The 18,931-nt window shown below is 44.0% G+C and overlaps 3 protein-coding genes across 5 annotated transcripts in view; 2 read left to right on the top strand and 1 right to left on the bottom strand.

The window, feature by feature from the left end:
• Positions 1-992: 992 nt before the first annotated feature.
• Positions 993-6,693, top strand: klhl11 (kelch-like family member 11). The gene is made up of 2 exons (XM_035746784.2): positions 993-1,592; positions 2,158-6,693. The coding sequence occupies exons 1-2, from the start codon at positions 1,027-1,029 to the stop codon at positions 3,740-3,742; spliced, it is 2,151 nt and encodes a 716-aa protein (XP_035602677.1). The 5' UTR covers positions 993-1,026; the 3' UTR covers positions 3,743-6,693.
• A 39-nt stretch (positions 6,694-6,732) lies between these two features.
• LOC118364954 (kelch-like protein 10) lies at positions 6,733-10,122 on the bottom strand. Its single transcript, XM_035746796.2, has 5 exons — positions 9,721-10,122; positions 8,836-9,325; positions 8,003-8,611; positions 7,662-7,811; positions 6,733-7,118 (listed from the first exon to the last, which is right to left on the bottom strand). Exons 1-5 carry the CDS (start codon positions 9,987-9,989, stop codon positions 6,747-6,749), a joined length of 1,890 nt encoding a protein of 629 aa, XP_035602689.1. The 5' UTR covers positions 9,990-10,122; the 3' UTR covers positions 6,733-6,746.
• A 208-nt stretch (positions 10,123-10,330) lies between these two features.
• Positions 10,331-18,931, top strand: part of LOC118364930 (7-methylguanosine phosphate-specific 5'-nucleotidase-like) — an 18,185-nt gene continuing 9,584 nt past the window's right edge. The window contains exons 1-3 of one of the 3 annotated variants that reach the window (XM_035746758.2): positions 10,331-10,542; positions 11,638-11,712; positions 13,560-13,658. In XM_035746758.2, the coding sequence (XP_035602651.1) occupies positions 10,540-10,542; positions 11,638-11,712; positions 13,560-13,658 (177 nt within the window). In that variant the 5' untranslated portion in view covers positions 10,331-10,539. Of the gene's footprint in view, positions 10,543-10,630; positions 10,716-11,637; positions 11,713-13,559; positions 13,659-18,931 lie in introns of those variants that run through there. The other 2 variants (XM_035746774.2, XM_035746767.2) reach the window with 2 other exon arrangements.

Below are 18,931 nucleotides of genomic sequence, written 5' to 3'. Positions count from 1 at the left end.
TCTGGAGGTGGTGAGAAGATGGGAAGGAACGAGTGGCAATGAAGAAACAATGGTAGTACAGCCACCATGACCAGTGAAGGTTTCTCAACAACCGAGGTCAGCCTATAGGGAGGAGGTCAGAGACCTGACCGTGTGGTGCAAGGACAACAACCTCTCTCTCAACGTGATCAAGACAAAGGAGATGATTGTGGACTACGGGAAAAGGAGGACCGAGCACGCCCCAATTCTCATCGACGGGGCTGTAGTGGAGCAGTTTGAGAGCTTCAAGTTCCTTGGTGTCCACATCACCAACAAACTAACATGGTCCAAGCACATCAAGACAGTCGTGAAGAGGGCACGACAAAACCTATTCCCCCTCAGGAGGAAAAGATTTGGCATTGGTCCTCAGATTCTCAAAAGGTTTTACTGCTGCACCATCGAGAGCATCCTGACAGGTTGCTTCTAAACAGGTTCTACCCCCACGCCATAAGACTCATGTACAGCTAAACAAATGGCTCCCTAGACTATTTGCACCCCCCCCCCTACACTGCTGCTACTCTCTGTTATTATCTATGCATAGCCACTTTAATAACCCAACCTGCATGTACATAATTACCTCAATACCAGTGCCCTGCACATTGACACATTGACTCTGAACCGGTATCCCTGTATATAGCGCCGCTATTATTATTTACTGCTGCTCCTTAATTATGTGTTTTTCTTATCTCTTACTTTGTTTTTTTTGTTGTATTTTCTTAAGAATGCATTGTTGGTTAAGGGCTTGTATGTAAGCATTTCACTGTTTCGCCTGTTGTATTCGGCGCATGTGACAAATAAAGTTTGTCACATGGATTTTTTATTTGAACGGTCGTCGAACTCGGAAAAAATGTAACCTAGTTTTTTTTTCGAGTTCCGGTTGTTTTGAATGCACCACTAGGGCTCCGACTTCTCTGACCTAAAGATGGCTGACGTCACGATCTGACATCGTTTTTTCCCCCGAGTTCCGAGTTGTCTCGAAAACGCTATACCGCTTGCCATCGACTACGCATGTCCATTCTGGAGTGTTTGTTTACTTGCGTTGTATGTGCGTGCGACTGCTTCCCCAGGCTTTTGCATAACATTGTTTTAAGGTTTAAACCTTATTCTGCCGATATGGCAGCCACAGCACCGAACCCGGACGATTCGAACAGAAGCAGCGGCAGTGGAACCAGCCCACCCACTGTACTCGCGGGGGATGGGGATTCAGAGGAGGCCGAAGATTTTACATCTTCAACCCACTGCTCAGAGCTGTCTCGTCGGCAGAATGAGCAGAGGAAGACCGGGTTGTTCTGCGATGTGACGTTGGCCTTCAGTAGCGGGGCAGCCAGCGAAAGGGTCCAAAGTTGCGAGTTCACGGCCCACCGTTCGGTTCTGGCTGCATCTACGGACTATTTCACCCCTCTACTGGGGGGGCAATTTTCTGAGTCGCTGTCCGGGCGGGTGGATATGAAAGAATGGAGCTCTGAAACGGGGCCCGACCCAGAGACAGTGGAAAGCGTCATACAGTTCATGTACACTGGTGAAATACGAGTGAGCACCGCCAACGTTCACGAAGTATTGGAACTAGCTGACAGGTAATACATATTGCACTAGTTATCCATCTATCGGGTAGCACGAACTTACTGTTTGTATAGTTAAAAGTAGTCTCCAAAATAGGCAACCGCCATTTGTTATTGATGGTTTACTGTAAACACACAGTTTTCCTATTACAGTGAATGCCTAAAGCTGTCCTTTCATCGTTGTTCAATGTGTGCCCTAACAAGCAAAACATAGCTAGATATTTTATTTTCACATTGAGCCAATTGTCAAAGCCGGAAAAGACACTTGCCCCAACCCCCTTTCAAATGTATTGGGTACAATGAAGGCTGCGTTGCAGGTGCAGGATTGGCTCACCAAACAGAACAAGTGGTGGGATGCGTTGGTTTGGGGAAAATTCTAGTTTCTAAGCTTTGGCAATTCCAATGCTCTATTATAGATCTATATCTAGGCTATTATGATTTTATTGAAATAAAAACATGTATAACCACTACCAGATCCATATATACATTGATATGGCTTTAACCACTACTGGTAGTCTGAGTGCTATATTGATAAAGGTTGAATAAATGTGATGCTTCATTAGAACATTGACTGTTTCAGGTTCCTGCTGGTGCAGCTGAAAGACTTTTGCGGTGAGTTCCTGAAGAAGAAGTTGAGCCTGGCTAACTGCGTAGCGGTGCACAGCCTGGCCCACATGTACACGCTGGACCAGCTTGCCCTGCGTGCTGCTGACATGATCAGACGCAACTTCCACAAGGTCATCCAGGACGAAGAATTCTACACGCTCCCCTTCCACCTGGTGCGGGACTGGCTGTCCGACGCCGAGATTACCGTGGACTCGGAGGAGGTGCTCTTCGACGCTATCGTCAAATGGGTACAGCGCAACGCTGAGGAGCGAGAGAAGCACTTTGAGGAGCTGTTTCGTCTCCTCCGACTTCCCCAGATAATGCCCACCTACCTAACCCAGGTGGTCAAGAAGGAGCCCTTGGTGGCCAACAACGCCGCCTGCCTGCAGCTGGTGTCTGAGGCCGTGGAGGGCCACGCCATTCGCTTTGAGAACCTCAAGTCAGTCGACCTAGAGTTCTGGGCGTCACACATGGCAGCCTTCCAGCCGCGCTTCGGACAGAACATGGACGTGATCATGGTGGTGGGCGGGGTGTCTGAGGGCGGCGACTACCTGAGTGAGTGCGTGGGCTACTTTGTGTATGAGGACCGCTGGGTCAACTTGCCCCACATCCACAACCACCTGGATGGCCATGCCATCGCCACTACGGACTCCCACGTTTACGTAGCAGGCTCCATGGAACCGGGCTTCGCCAAGACCGTGGAGCGCTACAACCCCAACCGCAACACCTGGGAACAGGTGAGTAACCTGACCACGCGCAAGCACTCCTTCGGCCTCACCTGCATCAAGAACATCCTGTACAGCATCGGCGGCCACGGCAACTTCAGCCCGGGCTTCAAGGACGTGAGCGTGTACGAGCCCGAGCAGGACAAGTGGCACAACCTTGAGTCGGCGCCCAAGATCCTGCGCGACGTGAAGGCGGTGAGCGTGGAGGATCGCTATGTATATGTGACGGCGCGCACGCCCGTGGACACGGACAACGAGGACGGGCTGAAGACTGTGACCACGCGCTACGACACCGAGAGCCACCAGTGGCAGGAGGTGGACTCCCTGCCGCTCATTGACAACTACTGTGTGTTCCAGATGGCGGTGGCGCCCACCAACTTCTACCACACTGCCTCCTGCTGCCCCAAGAGCTATGCCGTGCAGGACGAGACCGCAAAGCAGAAGATCAGTGCTCGCATCTCGGACGACATCCTGGAGAGCCTGCCGCCTGAGGTCACCAGCATCGAGGGCACTGCCATCTGCTACCTGGGCGAGGACGTGTTTGTGATCGGCGGCTGGAAGAACAGCGACGACGTGGACAAGCAGTACCGCAAGGAGGCCTACCGCTACTGCGGCGAGCGGAAGCGCTGGATGCTGCTGCCGCCCATGCCCCAGCCGCGCTGCCGTGCCACCGCCTGCCACGTACGCATCCCCTACCGCTTCCTGTACGGCTGCCAGCGCTACCCTATGCCACAGAACCTGGCGCGGCAGCGGGACCGCATGCAGCAGATGCAGCAGCTCCACCGCCGCACCCTCACCCTGCGCAGGCAGCTGCAGTCGCAGATCGAGTGCTGAACTCCATTCCGTCCTCCCACGAGCGGCATCGTTTTCAGTGTCCGATTCCCATTTTCCTTTCAGTACTGTCCCTCCTGTCTAATATGCAGTTCGTTGATATTGCCACGCTTTTTTTCGGGGTTGCTTTTCATTTTTTGGGCTCAGGTTTGTCGATGAGAGAAAGTGTCTGTGGCAGTTGTATGTGACAATTGGCATTGAATAAACGTATGACTAGACAATGGAACGATACGCCATGTAAAAAGGACATTATTTATGTATGCTTTTGGCCTTACTTAAATATGCCTTCTCTTAATCCTCTCTTAATATATGCTTTAGAGAAGCGTTTCCCAAACTTGGTCCCGATGAACCCAAAGTGTGCACATTTTTTTTTTTTGCCTTAGCACTACACAGCTGATTGAAATAATCGAAGCGTGATGATGAGTTGATTATTTGAATCGGTTGTGTAGTGCAGTGGAGGCTGCTGAGGGGAGGACGGCTCATAATAATGGCCGGAGCGGCGCGATGGAATAAGCATCAAACACCTGGAAAACTTGTTTGAGTTATTTGATACCATTCCACTAATTCCACCCCAGCCTTTACCACAAGCTGGTCCTCCCCAATTAAAGTGCCAACAACCTCCTGTGGTGTAGTACAAAATGTGCACCTGAGGACCGAGTTAGCGTCAGCCTGTTAGTACTATCATGCCAACTCAGTTGCTGTCAATGCCTGACGAGTTGATCTGGGACCAGGCTAGCAATGCTCCATTCTAGCTTGTAAATGGGAGTTCCTGTCCAACTACATTAGACGCATGCCAGATCTTACAACTCCTGATTAGGTATTTAACACATCTGCTAAACCACATCACATGCTATAGCAATCTGATGCCCGACTGCACAGTCGATGACGTGGCACGGAGTCTATTGGTTGATGCAATGCAACACTTACGCTTGTAGTCGGCCAGGAACTCGACCTTAGACTGACATTCCATTTGACACTGTGATGGTTCCCATGACCACCTTTTATGTGCTGGCTTTAGTGAGATGCTACGGCCCACACAAAGGGGAAGGATTTTAAAGACTTGCTTTAATGTACATCTATTGAGTGCATTGTATAGACAGGCTACTCCTTTCAGTTTTAGGCTACTCCTTTTGCTTGCTTCATTACAGTCTTCGGCCTGTTTCCTCCATGGCTTTGTTTTGCACTAGATATATGTGTTACGATAGCTCAATGTGTTCTGTACCATTTGAATGTTGGAAAGAGACTCGTAACACCAGATTTGTTTGTGTTGTTTAAATATGCACTGTAAATAATAGGAGAGGAACGAAAAGCACTTCATTTTGAAATTCTCAATCTATTTTTGACCGGTTGGATGTGTTTTTTTTTTTTTTTTTTTCTTTGGCAAAAGAGAGCTATAAAATTATAGGTGGAGCAGAATAATAATTTTAAGGGAACAAGTGTCCTCTGTAACTTGGGCCAAATGATATCTACAGTAACTTAACGTTAACGTTTTCTCGGGAGTCGTTGAGAGCACTCCTTTCTCCATTCCATTCAATTGTGACATTCCTAAAGCACGGTTAATTGCACTTGAGTAAGCCTATCGACTTTGCCTGCTTATAAAACTGGTCAACTGAACTGCCCTACCAAGCAAAAAGGCAGTAACTGCTCATAGCATGGAACTGAGGAAAAAAATGGCTTTTATTTACCTTAGTTTCACAGTAACCTTATGCAGTTACTGCTAACATGACCCCCACTTTCTCCAGAGCACAATACAAAAGAGGCAGGATACTTGTCCATATAATTAAGCATGTATTTGATGTAGCAAAAATGACTAACTCGTTTTCGACCAAATGAGCAGTTACTGCCTTTTTGCTTGGTAGGGCAGTGAAGACCTTACGCTACAATTTCACTTTATAATTCCCCCAATGCCAAAGCGTAACCTGGAAGTAATTCTATTTAGAAATAATGAACTCCACTACCTCACAGGAAGGCAGATTATAGCTACTGGGGTAACATACCTACCCCACTTGCACAGGAAAGTTTAACGACACACTCAGGTGGTCTTCAATGAAATGTCTGTCAGTCATTATTTGTCTCGTTTGTTAACCTGAAACCAAGGTCAGACTTTATTAGCATTCCATTGTGCTTACAATACCGACGTGTGTGAAATGTTCTTCAAGCCGTGATGTTATCTGGCGGTTTAATAACTTTTTTCTTTCTTTCTGGAAACTTGTCTAGAAATGGGAAAACCTGTAATTATGTATTTACTCACTCAGTGCATTGTGAATGTTTTCAGGTAATTGTGTGTATTTTCCTGCTGTTGTGTGTTTTATATTGTCAAAGACTTAACCTTTTAAGGTCATTGTGGCTGGAGGCACATTGTGTTACGTAGTGACTTACATTCCTCAACACCATTTTTATTCACAGTACCTCACAATCGTGTTTCAGCTAAAACAATCCAGAGTTCCTTTTGATTCAGATCCTCATTATGTTCTACCATGTACATTCATAAATGCACTCCACGGATAGTTAGATTCAGAGTAGTATACTATGTCGGTGTTGATTTTGTAAATGTCTCCAGTTGGGATGTTTTTTATGGTGAAAGCAGTGAATCTCCCACCAGTTGTTATTCCTCTTCCATAAATGCAGAGGGAATCTGAGCGTGTTTGTTATTGTAGGTGTCCAGAACCCATATTCCTTCTGGTCTCATTCTCGTACAGTAATTTGAAGTTGTAAAGGACATATTTTGCTTTGTGTGTATTCGCTTTAAAATGCAGAACGAGCTCTGAGAATACCGCCATTTGCAATTAAAAAAAAAAAAAAGATATTTCATATAATTAGGCGGCCTATATCTGTTGTCTGTGAAGATGCTGAATATGTTTTATTTTGGTATGTCAGATGTATAATGCAAACAATCAGCTAAAATGTTTTACTCCAAACAGTTATCTTTTAATATATTTATTTCCTAAGCAAAATATCCTCTCTTTTTTTCTAGTCTTATCGTGGGGAATGGGAAGGATGTACTTGTCTATAGGTTTGAGGCCAGCCTGGTCTTGGAAGGTGTGTTCCATTCGTCAGCGAGCAACATTGGGGAGTCGCGGGGGGCAGCATACTGTGCCACGTTAGGCAGGCCGGGCACGACGCAACAACCGAGGGCACTGCGGAAAGTGGGCATGTCGTGGGCGTCATACCACTCGTCTGTCTTCCCGTCGTAGCACTCCACGTTGTAGGTGGTGTTGAAACCATTGAAGCCGCCCACCACGAAGAGCAGGTCATCCACCACGGCGATGCCAAAGTTGCTGCGCGGGTTGAACATGGTGGGCAAGGCGCGCCAGGTGTTGTCCAGTGGGTTGTAGACCGCTGCGGTCTTCAGACGGTTGGCGCCGTCAAAGCCTCCGACCTAGGGTAGAACAATCTTGTGAGTCTGGGGCTAATTGGATTTCAAATGTTGTGAGAAAGAAACAGAAGCTAGAGGCAATTCATCTGTATGTTTAATTAGCCACATATACATTCATTATAAACTTTACATTTCATGGAAAGAAAAGTTTCATGAAAGAACAGCTGCTTATATTCAAGTTGTACCGTCAAAATGTAACTTGCTTGACAGCCTGAGACTATTGAGCTAATTGACGTCTCCATCTATTCCAGACTGGTAGTTTTACACAGCAATCAATCTCACTGAGGAGCCGAGCACCATTGCCTCCTAAGGCCATCTCAGTGCTCCAGGTAGTTACTGCAATTTGTATTAATACTCAATTCTGAATATCTCCCACTGAATTGTACCATGAGTAAAGCGCCTGCACACCCCTGGACTTGTCCTGAGACAAGTGTTTTGAATGTACAGACCAAAACACATTACAAAAGTGTTAGTCCTCCAGACATGATTACTTAGTTTGTTCCGACTAGAAGTGCTGCTCGGACTCATGTTGTGTGTGTAACTTACTGCATAGAGGTGCTCCTTGTATGCAATGACGCCGACCCCACTGCGGCGGCGACTCATAGGGGCAATCGGGGTCCATTGGTTAGTCTTGGGACAGTAGCTCTCTGCATTGAACAAGCACTCGGTCCCATTGAAGCCTCCACAGACGTACACCTGAACGCCAGAGAACCCCACAGGATTGACACACCGCAACTGTTATTTTTTTTTTTTTTACTTGTAAGGTGCAATCTAGTAGTCTAGTTTGCCATTTACTGTTTTCAGGTTTAATACCAATTACTCTTTCGTACTGCCACACGAGTATTGGCAGGCATCACTTAATCTATTCCCCTTCAACTTCGGCCTACCTTGCCATGCAGTGTGGTGGCACTGGCATCGCTCCTCTTCTCGTGCATCGGTGCTACCAGGGTCCACTGGTTTGTCTCAGGCTTGTACCGCTCCACACTTGTAAGACGCCCGTAGCCATCGAAGCCGCCTATGGCATAAATGCAGCCGTCCAACACTGTCACGCTGACGTAGCAGCGCCGCGAGTGCATGGGCGCAACTTGGTGCCAGGTGCACGTGATGGGGTTGAACTTGCGGACGCTGTTGAAGTATTCCACGCTGTCAAAGCCGCCTAAGCAGTAGACGAATCCGTTGAGGTACACAGCACCGTGGTAAGCCCGTGGGCTCTCTTCCTGCGCTATGGTCGCCCAACGGTCGGCCCTCGTGTCGTATGCTTCGATGACATTGGTCGGGTTGCCTCCACTCCAGCCGCCGATAGCTAGTAGTATGGCGTAAGGCAGGCGAGGTCGCCTCAGCGGATTACTGGAAATGGAGGGGCCGTGCATGTTGAGTTCGTATATGGCCTTTAAGGCGTTGAGGATGATGGGTTTGCATTCATCACTGCCCTTCACCAGGGAGTTGTTCCTCACATGGTTTATGAAGTAGTCAGCATTCATCAAAGCCATTCGCACCTAGATGGACAGAATTAAATGTAAGGGATTTCATACAGTTGAAAAACACTCAAAGCAAACCATAGAGGTATAGAAGACTAAGCAAACACGCTTCTTGTCTAACATAATGTGGCACATATTATGAAACCAATTTTCACTTGGTTGTTATTAGCTCCATAGGTGCCCAGTATGAGAACAAAAAAGTAGGCCTTTGATCAGTGACCATTTTATAAGTGGACCGTCACCTTTGGCAGTAGCACAGAGATCCAGTGCCTGCGGCTGGCAGGAGTGTGGTCGATCCAGCGCAGGATGGCCTCAAACACAGTGTTCTCCTGCCTCACGTTCAGGTCGTCCTTCTTGATGAGGTCGAGGAGTTGGGCCAGAGACAGCTCCAGGAACTCCTGGGAGCAGCAGACGATTTCCTCAAAGTGGTGCAGGATGAAGAACAGTGCTCGGCGCTGCAGCTCCGGGCAGGAGTAGAAGTCGGCAAACTTGCAGATGCCGATACAGTTTTCCAGACACAGCTGGGTCTCCAGGAAGTGGCAGCAGGCCTGCACGATGCCCAGGATGGAGAACTGGTCTGCTGCCTCTAGGAGCAACTCCACGTTGTCCGCCGTGACCGGGACGGTCCGGGTGTAGGCGTACTCGATGAGCATCCTCATAATCTCAGGAGATACACCTGGGATGGTGTACATACGTTTCTCGCAGGGGTTCCAGCCACTGGTGAACAGAGCACTGCAGAGGGAAAAAGGCAAAACATTGACAACTCACTGAGGGACAGTTTCACACATCACAGACCCAGAATAAGGAAACCAATTCTCAAAAAATGTAACTGTCCAGAGTTGGATACATGTATCTGGCCTATGAAACTCTTTTGATTAAGCATTAAACATAGTCCAGAAATAATTGAAGATGTGTCTATGAAGACAAATTAGGATTAATCTGAATTAAATGTATTTACAGAAGGTGGCTCAATCGTGTTGGGAAACTGGGCTCGTGTTGGTACTCTCTCTTGGGCATGGATTGAGGCTAAAGTCTCCATTCTTCATCTATGTCAATTCATATTTAGAATGTTGAAGTTATTTTTGTTTTCATGTTTATGGTACAATCACCACAGACAAGCCTCTCACCGGAAATACGAGCTACATCCACACAGGATAGTCTTGTGGGCACTGAACTCAACTCCCTCGACTTTGATGACCACATCGCAGAGTTTCTCTTCCAGGCGTAGCTCATTGAAAATGTTGCAGGCCATGGCACCGGTAGTCTTCTCCTTTTGAAATTTGGTTAAGGTTCTAGACTCTTGCCTGTCTTCAGCAGACTTTTTAGTTTGTGAAATGTTTGATGTGATAGAGAGAGAACTTTGCTTTCCATTCTTGTTGAGTTCTAGAACATCCATACATTGATATATCACAATGGCATTTCTTCCACTTCTCTGTTGATACAAAGCAATCAATTTACCATGGTAACGTGATCCAATAATGAAATAATCTAAAACAAAAAAGTTAAGAGCCCCAAAATATAAAATGTACAATAAAAATGTTTTAAATTGTAATTATTGTTAACTTAAAACTGACATTCTATATTTAAAAAATAAAATATGTCAAAACAGATTACACTTTTTGGGTATATTCTGAATTATTCTGGAATTTGCTTCAGTTTTCAGGTGACATCCATTTGCTCAACAACCGCGGATATCGAGCAACTTTTTTTGAATCAACGTATGGGAACCACTGTTTACGTTAGTCTGTTTCAGAGGGAGGACTGCAGGTGCAACACGATTTTGACATGTCAAGAAATCTAGCTGGCAAGCTAGCTAGCTAACAGTATTCTTTTTCTGATTAGTTGTAGCATTTACTCGAACCAACCATTCACTGATGTATTGCAAATACGTATGTTTGTTGCTCACTGCACACCAGTTTGTCTAGTTAGCTAGCAAGCGTCTGAAAATGGTAAGTGTCTCGGTCTGTTAAATATCTAACGTAGCTAGATAGATAGCATTGCCATTGGCTATTCCTATGCACTGCTGGCAAGATTGCACAACAAAAAACAAGGGACACGAGTTCTAATGGCTTACCGAGAGAAACATCTCGTTGGTTTGCGTTATTTTGGATAGCAGTGCAAGGTAACCACACACTTTGCTAGGTTAGCTACGGTTGTTTACTATATTGTTTTGAATTGGAATGATGAGCACAACGTAATAATGCCATATTTACCAAGGAAGGGTGTTAAAAAGTAAGGGAAATATAATTCATTGCAAACATATTGAAATGATTAAAAAAAATGTTCTCAAACTACAGAGAACACACATAGCTTGTTATTATATCTAGCTAGCTATGTACATGCCTATAGTCATGTTATTACTGACGGAAGTAATTGACATTATCTCATTTCATATTGGCAAATGTTTGTTTTGTATTGGGGAACAGAGTACAGTCATTCTACTCAGGGTATCTTGAGTAGAATGACTGTTAAACGGTAACTCCACCACGTTTCAACCTCATCTTCATTATCTCCAGAACATTGTCAGGGTCAACATATGTGAAAAAAGGTACATTTCTACGTTTTGTAGAAAGATATATAAAGTTTAAAATGCAACTAAATATATTTTTTAAAGTAAGCATTTCACTGTTAGTCTACAACAAAAGTTAAGTTTTAAAACAGTGATTTTCAAACTGAGATTCGCGGAGACGTGCGGAGCAAGATAATACCATCCCTTGGGATAGAAACCCGTTGCAGGTTTGAAAATCATTTCAACATTTTTTTAATCCTACCCTTTATCACAGAGAATCGTTTTTTTAACCTTATCTTTTTAAACACAGATCATATAACACACATTGTTTTCACATATGTAGACACTGGTTTGGTGCTGGAGCTGATGAATGATGTTGAAAAGTGCCGGAAATGCTCTTTTAATATAAATTGGATAAGCTAAGCATTGTTTTTTCCCCGCTCTGCCTTGAGGCATCAGTGACTGGATGACGATGTCTCCTGTTCCATGAATTCCATGAATTAGCTAATACCTCTCTCCCTGGTTCTTTGCTCAGATATACCACATCCCCTGGATATATTTGCCAGTAAGGACTGTCCTAGCAATCTGGCACCAGCTGACAAAGTCTGAGGTCAGACAGCTTTCTGTTCTATTGTTGTCCACTGCTCTCTTTACCCATGCCTAGTACAATTTATTCATCCAAATCCATCTCTGCTATTCAGTAACTGCATGCATTTTGTCTGACAGTCTCTGCTTTGTAAATACAAATGCATCGAATTCCTGTTCGAATTCCACACTATTAACCGGAAGGTTGTGAGTTCAAACCCCCGAGCTGACAAGGTACGAATCTGTCGTTCTGCCCCTGAACAGGCAGATATCCCACTGTTCCCAGGCCGTCATTGAAAATAAGAATGTGTTCTTAACTGACTTGCCTGGTTAAATAAAGGTACAAAAAAAAAAATGTAGCCCATTAGAATGCACTGTATTTGGTGATTTGGGAAACGCATGTCGTTGGAGCATGTGTCGATACTGATAGGATCGAAAGAAAGGTAGTCATGCACTTGGATCAGCTTCCTCAATTCAAATCAGGCCTTAATATTTGAATTATTTCACAATACTTGACGACGTATCAGCTGCTAGAGAGATATTACCCCGTCTGCAAATATTGAGGTGGCTTATTCTAATGCTTACCCTATAAAAATTCACTAAACCACCGATTTGGCACATGTTAGGCTACACATCATTAAATATATTGAGATTACAGACAGTAGCCTACAAGTAGCTAAATATAACTACATTTATTGAACATGAAATATGATTGAAATAGGCCTATATTTTATTGCAGTCATCTCGGTTTTAATTTTAATACATAATATAATATAATTGTTTGTATCAAGTGCAAAGACATTATTTTTATTTCTAGTCAACTTTGTTCTGAAGTTGTCGGCGGTCACGGAGATCTTTTGTGTATAAAGTGACACGGGAGGGCAAAAAAAGTGTCGAAAGACGCACTTAGCTATTCTACGAGTGGTCAGAGGCAGGTTTTAGATTACAAGTGCAACGTTAATAACGATGGTTTTGGGAAACAGCTTGGAGATTTAACAATGCTCCTATGAGGTTCAAATGGTGAACTTAGCCTTATAATAAGTTAATAACTGCAAACTGTGTGGATTTGGAAGAATTGTATCCTATCCTCCTATTTTGCTCTTTAAGTCAACCTAGGCTGTGTAGTAGCTTTGTAATAGCAAAAATAGGTATTTGTGTGTAGTCTAGTATTACTCACTTGGAAGAAATCGGCTACATTTTAAGAAATGCAGGCTTCGTAGTTGACTAGTAAATTAAAGCAATTAGCTCAGCATGCAGAGTGATGCATGATACATAAGGTGTTAACGTGGTGGCGGGAGTAGTATCTCAAAACTAACCACAGTGTATTCAAGTAGGCCTATGTGGGTTAGCGTTGTCCCCTGTTTTCTACATTTGTCCTTTTGCGCCCCCTACTGTTTAATAGCACCAATAGCACGTGTGGGATTTGTATTATTATTTTGGATTCAGACCCTACTAAAGATATGTGTGTGAGATTTAGTGAGGTTGAAATACGGGCTTTTTAATTCAGAAATAGCCTCGTACAATTTGTTTGCGATTTTATCGAGCCGCATTCATCTTATTGTCCATACTGAACACATTTCACTAATCCATTCATTCCAATTGAATAGTGTTGATTTGCCCTGTTGATTTACTTCTGGCCAGTGTTTGATTTACTTCTGGACTATTTGTTTTAAGCTTCATCATAGGAATGTTTTGGTAGTGTAGTAAATGCATTACTTTATTCATGAATTTGCAGTGTAGAGCCTTGTAGTATAATCTACTGACTCTAGTCCCCCCACCCCTCTGTCCCTTGGCCCTTCCTTCCTCAACCCCCACATGGAATGGTCCCCACTGTTACAGGTATTCAACGCCTGTATTCTCCTTGTTCCCTAGATCCCAGAGCTGGCCAAGGCCTCTGTGCTAATGAGGGACCGCAGCAGAGTGGAGGAGACCATACAGGCCATGCAACGAGCCGGGCCAGATGCCCTCCAGGTAACCACTGGCCAGAAGTACTGTATACAGGGTCAAAGGTCACTTAGACCTAGCCAAAAAAAGCACACTGCAATAGCTCCCCACAAGAGTGTTTGTGTGTATGAGTAGAAATTTAGCAAACACTTCTGAGTACCGTCCGTGACGATAGGGGAGGGGTCGCACTCACACAATAACAGAGGGGGCAGAATACTGTGGCTCTGACGGCACAGCATAATCATAATGGTCTGACTGCACCGAGGTGCCGGGGAAGAATGGTCTCCACGGTGGACCAGCGTGTGTGTGTTGTGGGGAAAGGGGGGTATCTGAGCTCCATCAGCCAGGACTAGACATTGGCTTATCAAGTCTTTCCATCCCTGCTCAATTTTGGTGCGCCTCGCAAACAGCTACAATGGTATACGCATTTACATAGCAAGTCTAGTCTTTGAGCTGGGCTCGGGGATGGAAAAACTGTTCAAATAAAAAAAGTGTTGTCACATGCTTTGTATACGACAGGTGTAGACTAACAGCGGAATGGTTACTTACTCGCCCTTCCCAACAATGCAGAGAGAGAAAAAAGAAATAGTAAAAATAATAGCAAGGAATAAGTACACAATGAGTAACAATAACTTGGCTATATACACGGGGTACCAGTACCAAGTCGATGTGCACGGGTACGAGGTAATTGAGGTAGATATGCAGGTAGGGATAAAGTGACTAGGCAACGGGAGAGATAATAAGTCAAATCAAAGTTAATTTGTCACGTGCGCCGAATACAACAGGTAGACCTTACAGTGAAATGCTTACTTACAGGCCCTAACCAACAGTGCAATTTATAAGTAAAAAATAGGTATCACGTGAACAGTCGATAAGTAAAGAAATAAAAACAACAGTAAAAAGACAGTGAAAAATTACAGTAGCGAGGCTATATACAGGCACCGGTTAGTCGGGCTAATTGAGGTAGTATGTAGATATGGTTAAACTGACTGCATATATGATAAACAGAGAGTAGCAGTAGCGTGAAAGAGGGTGGGTGGCGGGACACAATGCAGATAGTCCGGGTTAGCCAATGTGCGGGCGCACCGGTTAGTCGGGCTAATTGAGGTAGTATGTACATGAATGTATAGTTAAAGTGACTGCATATATGATTACCAGAGAGTAGCAGTAGTGTGATAAACAGTAACAGCAGCGTATGTGACCAGTCAAAAGAGTTGTTAAAAGGGTCAATGCAGATATTCCGGTTAACTATTTAGCGGTCTTATAGCTTTGGGGTTTAGAATCTGTTCAGGGTCTTGTTGGTTCCAGATCTGGTGCATCGGTACTGCTTGCCATGCCGTAGCAGAGAGAGCAGTCTATGACTTGTGTAGCTGGAGTCTTTAACAATTTTTAGGGCCTTCCTCTGACACTGCCTGGTATCAAGGTCCTGGATAGCAGGGAGCTCGGCCACAGTGATGTACTGGGTCATACGCATTACCCTCGGTAGCGCCTTGCGGTCGGATGCCAAGCAGTTTCCATACCAAGCGGTGATGCAGTCACGGAGATGTGCTAAATACTGTACACTGCAATCAGGTCAGAGCAAAAACCAAACCATGAGGTCGAATGAATTGTCCGTAGAGCTCCGAGACAGGATTGTGTTGAGGCACAGATCTGAGGAAGGGTACCAAAAATCTGCAGCATTGAAGGTCCCCAAGGACACAGTGGCCTCCATCATTCTTAAATGGAAGAAGTTTGGAACCACCAAGACTCTTCCGAGAGCTCGCTGCCCAGCCAAACTGAGCAATCGGGAGAGAAGGACCTTGGTCAGGGAGGTGACCAAGAGCCCGATTGCCACTGACAGAGCTCCAGAGTTCCTCTGCGGAGATGGGAGAACCTTCCAGAAGGACAACCATCTCTGCAGCACTCCACCAATAGGCCTTTATGGTAGAGTGACCAGACGGAAGCCACTCCTCAGTAAAAGACACATGACAGCCCGCTTGGAGTTTGCCAAAAGGCACCTAAAGACTCTCAGACGATGAGAAACAAGATTCTCTGGTCTGATGAAACCAAGATTGAACTCTTTGGCCTGAATGCCAAGTGTCACGTTTGGAGGAAACCTGGCACCATCCCTACGGTGACGCATGGTGGTTGCAGCATCATGCTGTGGGCATGTTTTTCAGCGGCAGGGACTGGGAAACTAGTCAGGATTGAGGAAAAGATGAACAGAGCAAAGTACAGAGATATCCTTGATTTAAAAACTGCTTCAGAGTGCTCAGGACCTCAGATTTGGGCAAAGGTTCACCTTCTAACAGGACAACAACCATAAGCACATCAGCCAAGACAACGCAGGAGTGGCTTCGGGACAAGTCACTGAATGTCCTTGAGTGGCCTAGCCAGAGCTCGGACTTGAACCTGATCAAACAGTTTTGGAGAGACCTGAAAATAGCTCTGCAGCAACACTCCCCAACCAACTTCACAGAGCTTGAGAGGATTTGCATAGAAGAATGGGAGGAATTCCCCAAATACAGGTGTGCCAAGCTTGTAGCATCATACCCAAGAAGACTCAATGCTGTAATTGCTGCCAAAGGTGCTTCAACAAAGTACTGAGTAAAGGGTCTGAAAACTTATGTAAATGTGATATTTCACATTCATAAATTAGCAAAAAAAAAAATGGTTTTGTCATTATGGGGTATTGTGTATATATTGAGGGGGGGATGATTTAATCAATCAAGGCTTTAACATAACAAAATGTGGATAAGGTCCAAGAGGCTTCTAAACAGCTTCTACCCCCAAGCCATAAGACTCCTGAACATCTAGTCAAATGGCTACCCATGACTATTTGCACCCTCCCGTCTCCACACCACTACCACTCTCTGTTGTCATCTATGCACAGTCACTTTAATTTCACTCTACCTACATGTACATACTACCTCAACTAACCGGTGCCCCCGCACATTGACTCTGTACCGGCACCCCCCTGTATATATTGTTGTTTTTTACTGCCGCTCTTTCATTTCTTGTTACTTTTATGTCTTATTCTTATCTGTATTTTTTGAAACTGCACTGTTGGTTAGGGCCCCGTAAGTAAGCATTTCACTGCAAGGTCTATCAATACCTGTTGTATTCGGCGCATGTGACTAATAAAATTTGATTTGAAAAAGTAAAGGGGTCTGAATACTTTCCAAAGGCACTGTATAAATGGCAAATTGTCGGATACACAAAAAGATAGACCGATCTCCCTGCTACTGAAGCAGGAGCCAGAGGGCCAATACAAAGACACGTCTATAACAACTAAAATAAAAAGTAAGGGAGGCCCCTCACCATTAAATGTAGCGACACAACAATATTGGCTAAATGTATTGCTCATAGAATTCTTACAAGGAAGATATATGGGAGACAACATTAGATACCGCCTAGAAATAATGAAAACTATTAGAATGCAGGGAAACCAAGCGTGATATTTATAGTAGATTTTGAGAGAACATTTGATTCTCTCTACGTCTAGAATCTGTTTAAGTGCCTAGATTTGATACATTTTGGAGAATCTCTCATAAGATTGGTAAAAGTCATGTACAACAATCCTTTATGTAAAATAATAAGTAACGATTCATTCTCTGAGAACTTTGAATTGACAAGAGGCGTAAAATAAGGTTGCCCTCTGTCACCATAACTACTTATTATGGCAATTGAACGGCTAGCTTCAGATCTAATGATAACATTAAGGGGTAAAAATGTATGGATTAGAGACAGAAGTATCCATGTACGCCGACGATTCAAGTTCTCTTGAGGACCCGGATTCTTTCTCTAGTCTAAAACCCAACTATGATAAGTGTACTGTTAATGGATTGGGTCTCTAAAAGATAGACTTTAAATGGCCATGTTGTCTCCCGATTTAAATGGTGAAGTCGACGTGCTTGGTGTACATATGCCGGAAATGTTGAGCGATCTTGCAATCATTAACTTTGGTAGAAAACTTAGCAAAAATAGATAATGTTGAAACTATGGAGAGGGGAAACGCCTATCCATTCACGGGAACATTACCCTGTTTAATTCACTAGTGATATCGCACTTGACATATTTATTCATGTCTCTACCGACTCCTGAATAATCGTTTTTCAAATCATGCGGGAATTTTTCCCCCCCACTTTATTTGGAATGGCAAACCAGATCAAGTTAAACGAGCATATTTATATAACGGACATTTGTTTGGAGGGTTAAAACTATTAAATGTTAAGGCATTAAACCTCTCTCTTAAAATGTTGGTACAATGGAGGCTTTATCTAAATCCCAACTGGGGTCGATCCTATGTTTTAAGAGGGATGTCTGCCTTTTTACACATTAAAACGGTGGATTGACAATGGCAGATCTAATATTACAGCAAATTATATGGCTAAACTCCAATGTACTGACAGAATATTTTTGGGGGAAAAAATGTACAGAAGGATATATTTTTTTAAAATTTAACTAGGCAAGTCAGTTAAGAACAAATTGTTATTTACAATGATGGCCTAGGAACAGTGGGTTAACTGCCTTGTTCAGGGGCAGAACAGATTTTTACCTTGTCAGCTCTCTAACCACTAGGCACCCCATTAATGAAGGATATTTTAAACAAGGATGGTAAAATTATGTCACACAAGCAACTAACAACAGTGTATGGAGGTGTATGCTCAAAACAAAATTAGAACCAACTCAGAGCGGCTCTGACACAAAATTGGAAGAGACCATAACTTAAAGAAGAAACTAAATAATTAGCCTCTGCCACCTGTTAAAAATCATAAATGGCTTAAAATTAGTATAAATCAAATGTACCAGTTCCACTTAAAGTCAAAAGGTTTGACAGCAATATCGTATAACGTTCAAGTCGGTTAGGAACAGGTCTTTGATGTCCCAATACCATGGCATCGGATTTCTGAACTGATATATTAAACAACAATTGACACATCAATCAATCCGTTTCAATTTAATCTGTTATGTGAAATACTTGCTTCAAACACAATGCTCAATATATGGGGCATTTTAACAGTCAGCGTAGTGCAGACTCTGCCACAAGGAAACATAATCAATAGAGCATTTTCTCTGGTACTGTCCTTTGGTGGCTCGCTTAAGGAGTCAGGTCCAGGAATGGTTGTTATGTCATAATAGAGTTCTGATGGACCTGCAAACTGTATTGATAGGGAATCTGAAAAACTACGATCAGTCAATGGGAAATTATACTTGGTTAAAGTATATATTTTAGGGCAACATCGGTAGAAATGTTACAAATAGGGAGGTTCAGGACCCTCATAAGACATCATAGTAAAATGGAGGGATGTATTGCAAAA

Source organism: Oncorhynchus keta, chromosome 3 (assembly GCF_023373465.1).
Source record: "Oncorhynchus keta strain PuntledgeMale-10-30-2019 chromosome 3, Oket_V2, whole genome shotgun sequence".
Lineage (NCBI taxonomy): Eukaryota > Metazoa > Chordata > Actinopteri > Salmoniformes > Salmonidae > Oncorhynchus > Oncorhynchus keta.
This window is presented reverse-complemented; position numbering and strand designations above follow the sequence as displayed.

Coding starts and splice junctions, on each gene's coding strand:
- klhl11 (XM_035746784.2), top strand. CDS start 1,027: ATGTCCATTCTGGAGTGTTTGTTTACTTGCGTTGTATGTGCGTGCGAC. Junction 1,593..2,157: donor GTATTGGAACTAGCTGACAG/GTAATACATATT, acceptor TGACTGTTTCAG/GTTCCTGCTGGTGCAGCTGA.
- LOC118364954 (XM_035746796.2), bottom strand. CDS start 9,989: ATGGATGTTCTAGAACTCAACAAGAATGGAAAGCAAAGTTCTCTCTCT. Junction 8,612..8,835: donor TCTCTGTGCTACTGCCAAAG/GTGACGGTCCAC, acceptor CTGTCCATCTAG/GTGCGAATGGCTTTGATGAA. Junction 7,119..7,661: donor ACAAGGAGCACCTCTATGCA/GTAAGTTACACA, acceptor GTTCTACCCTAG/GTCGGAGGCTTTGACGGCGC.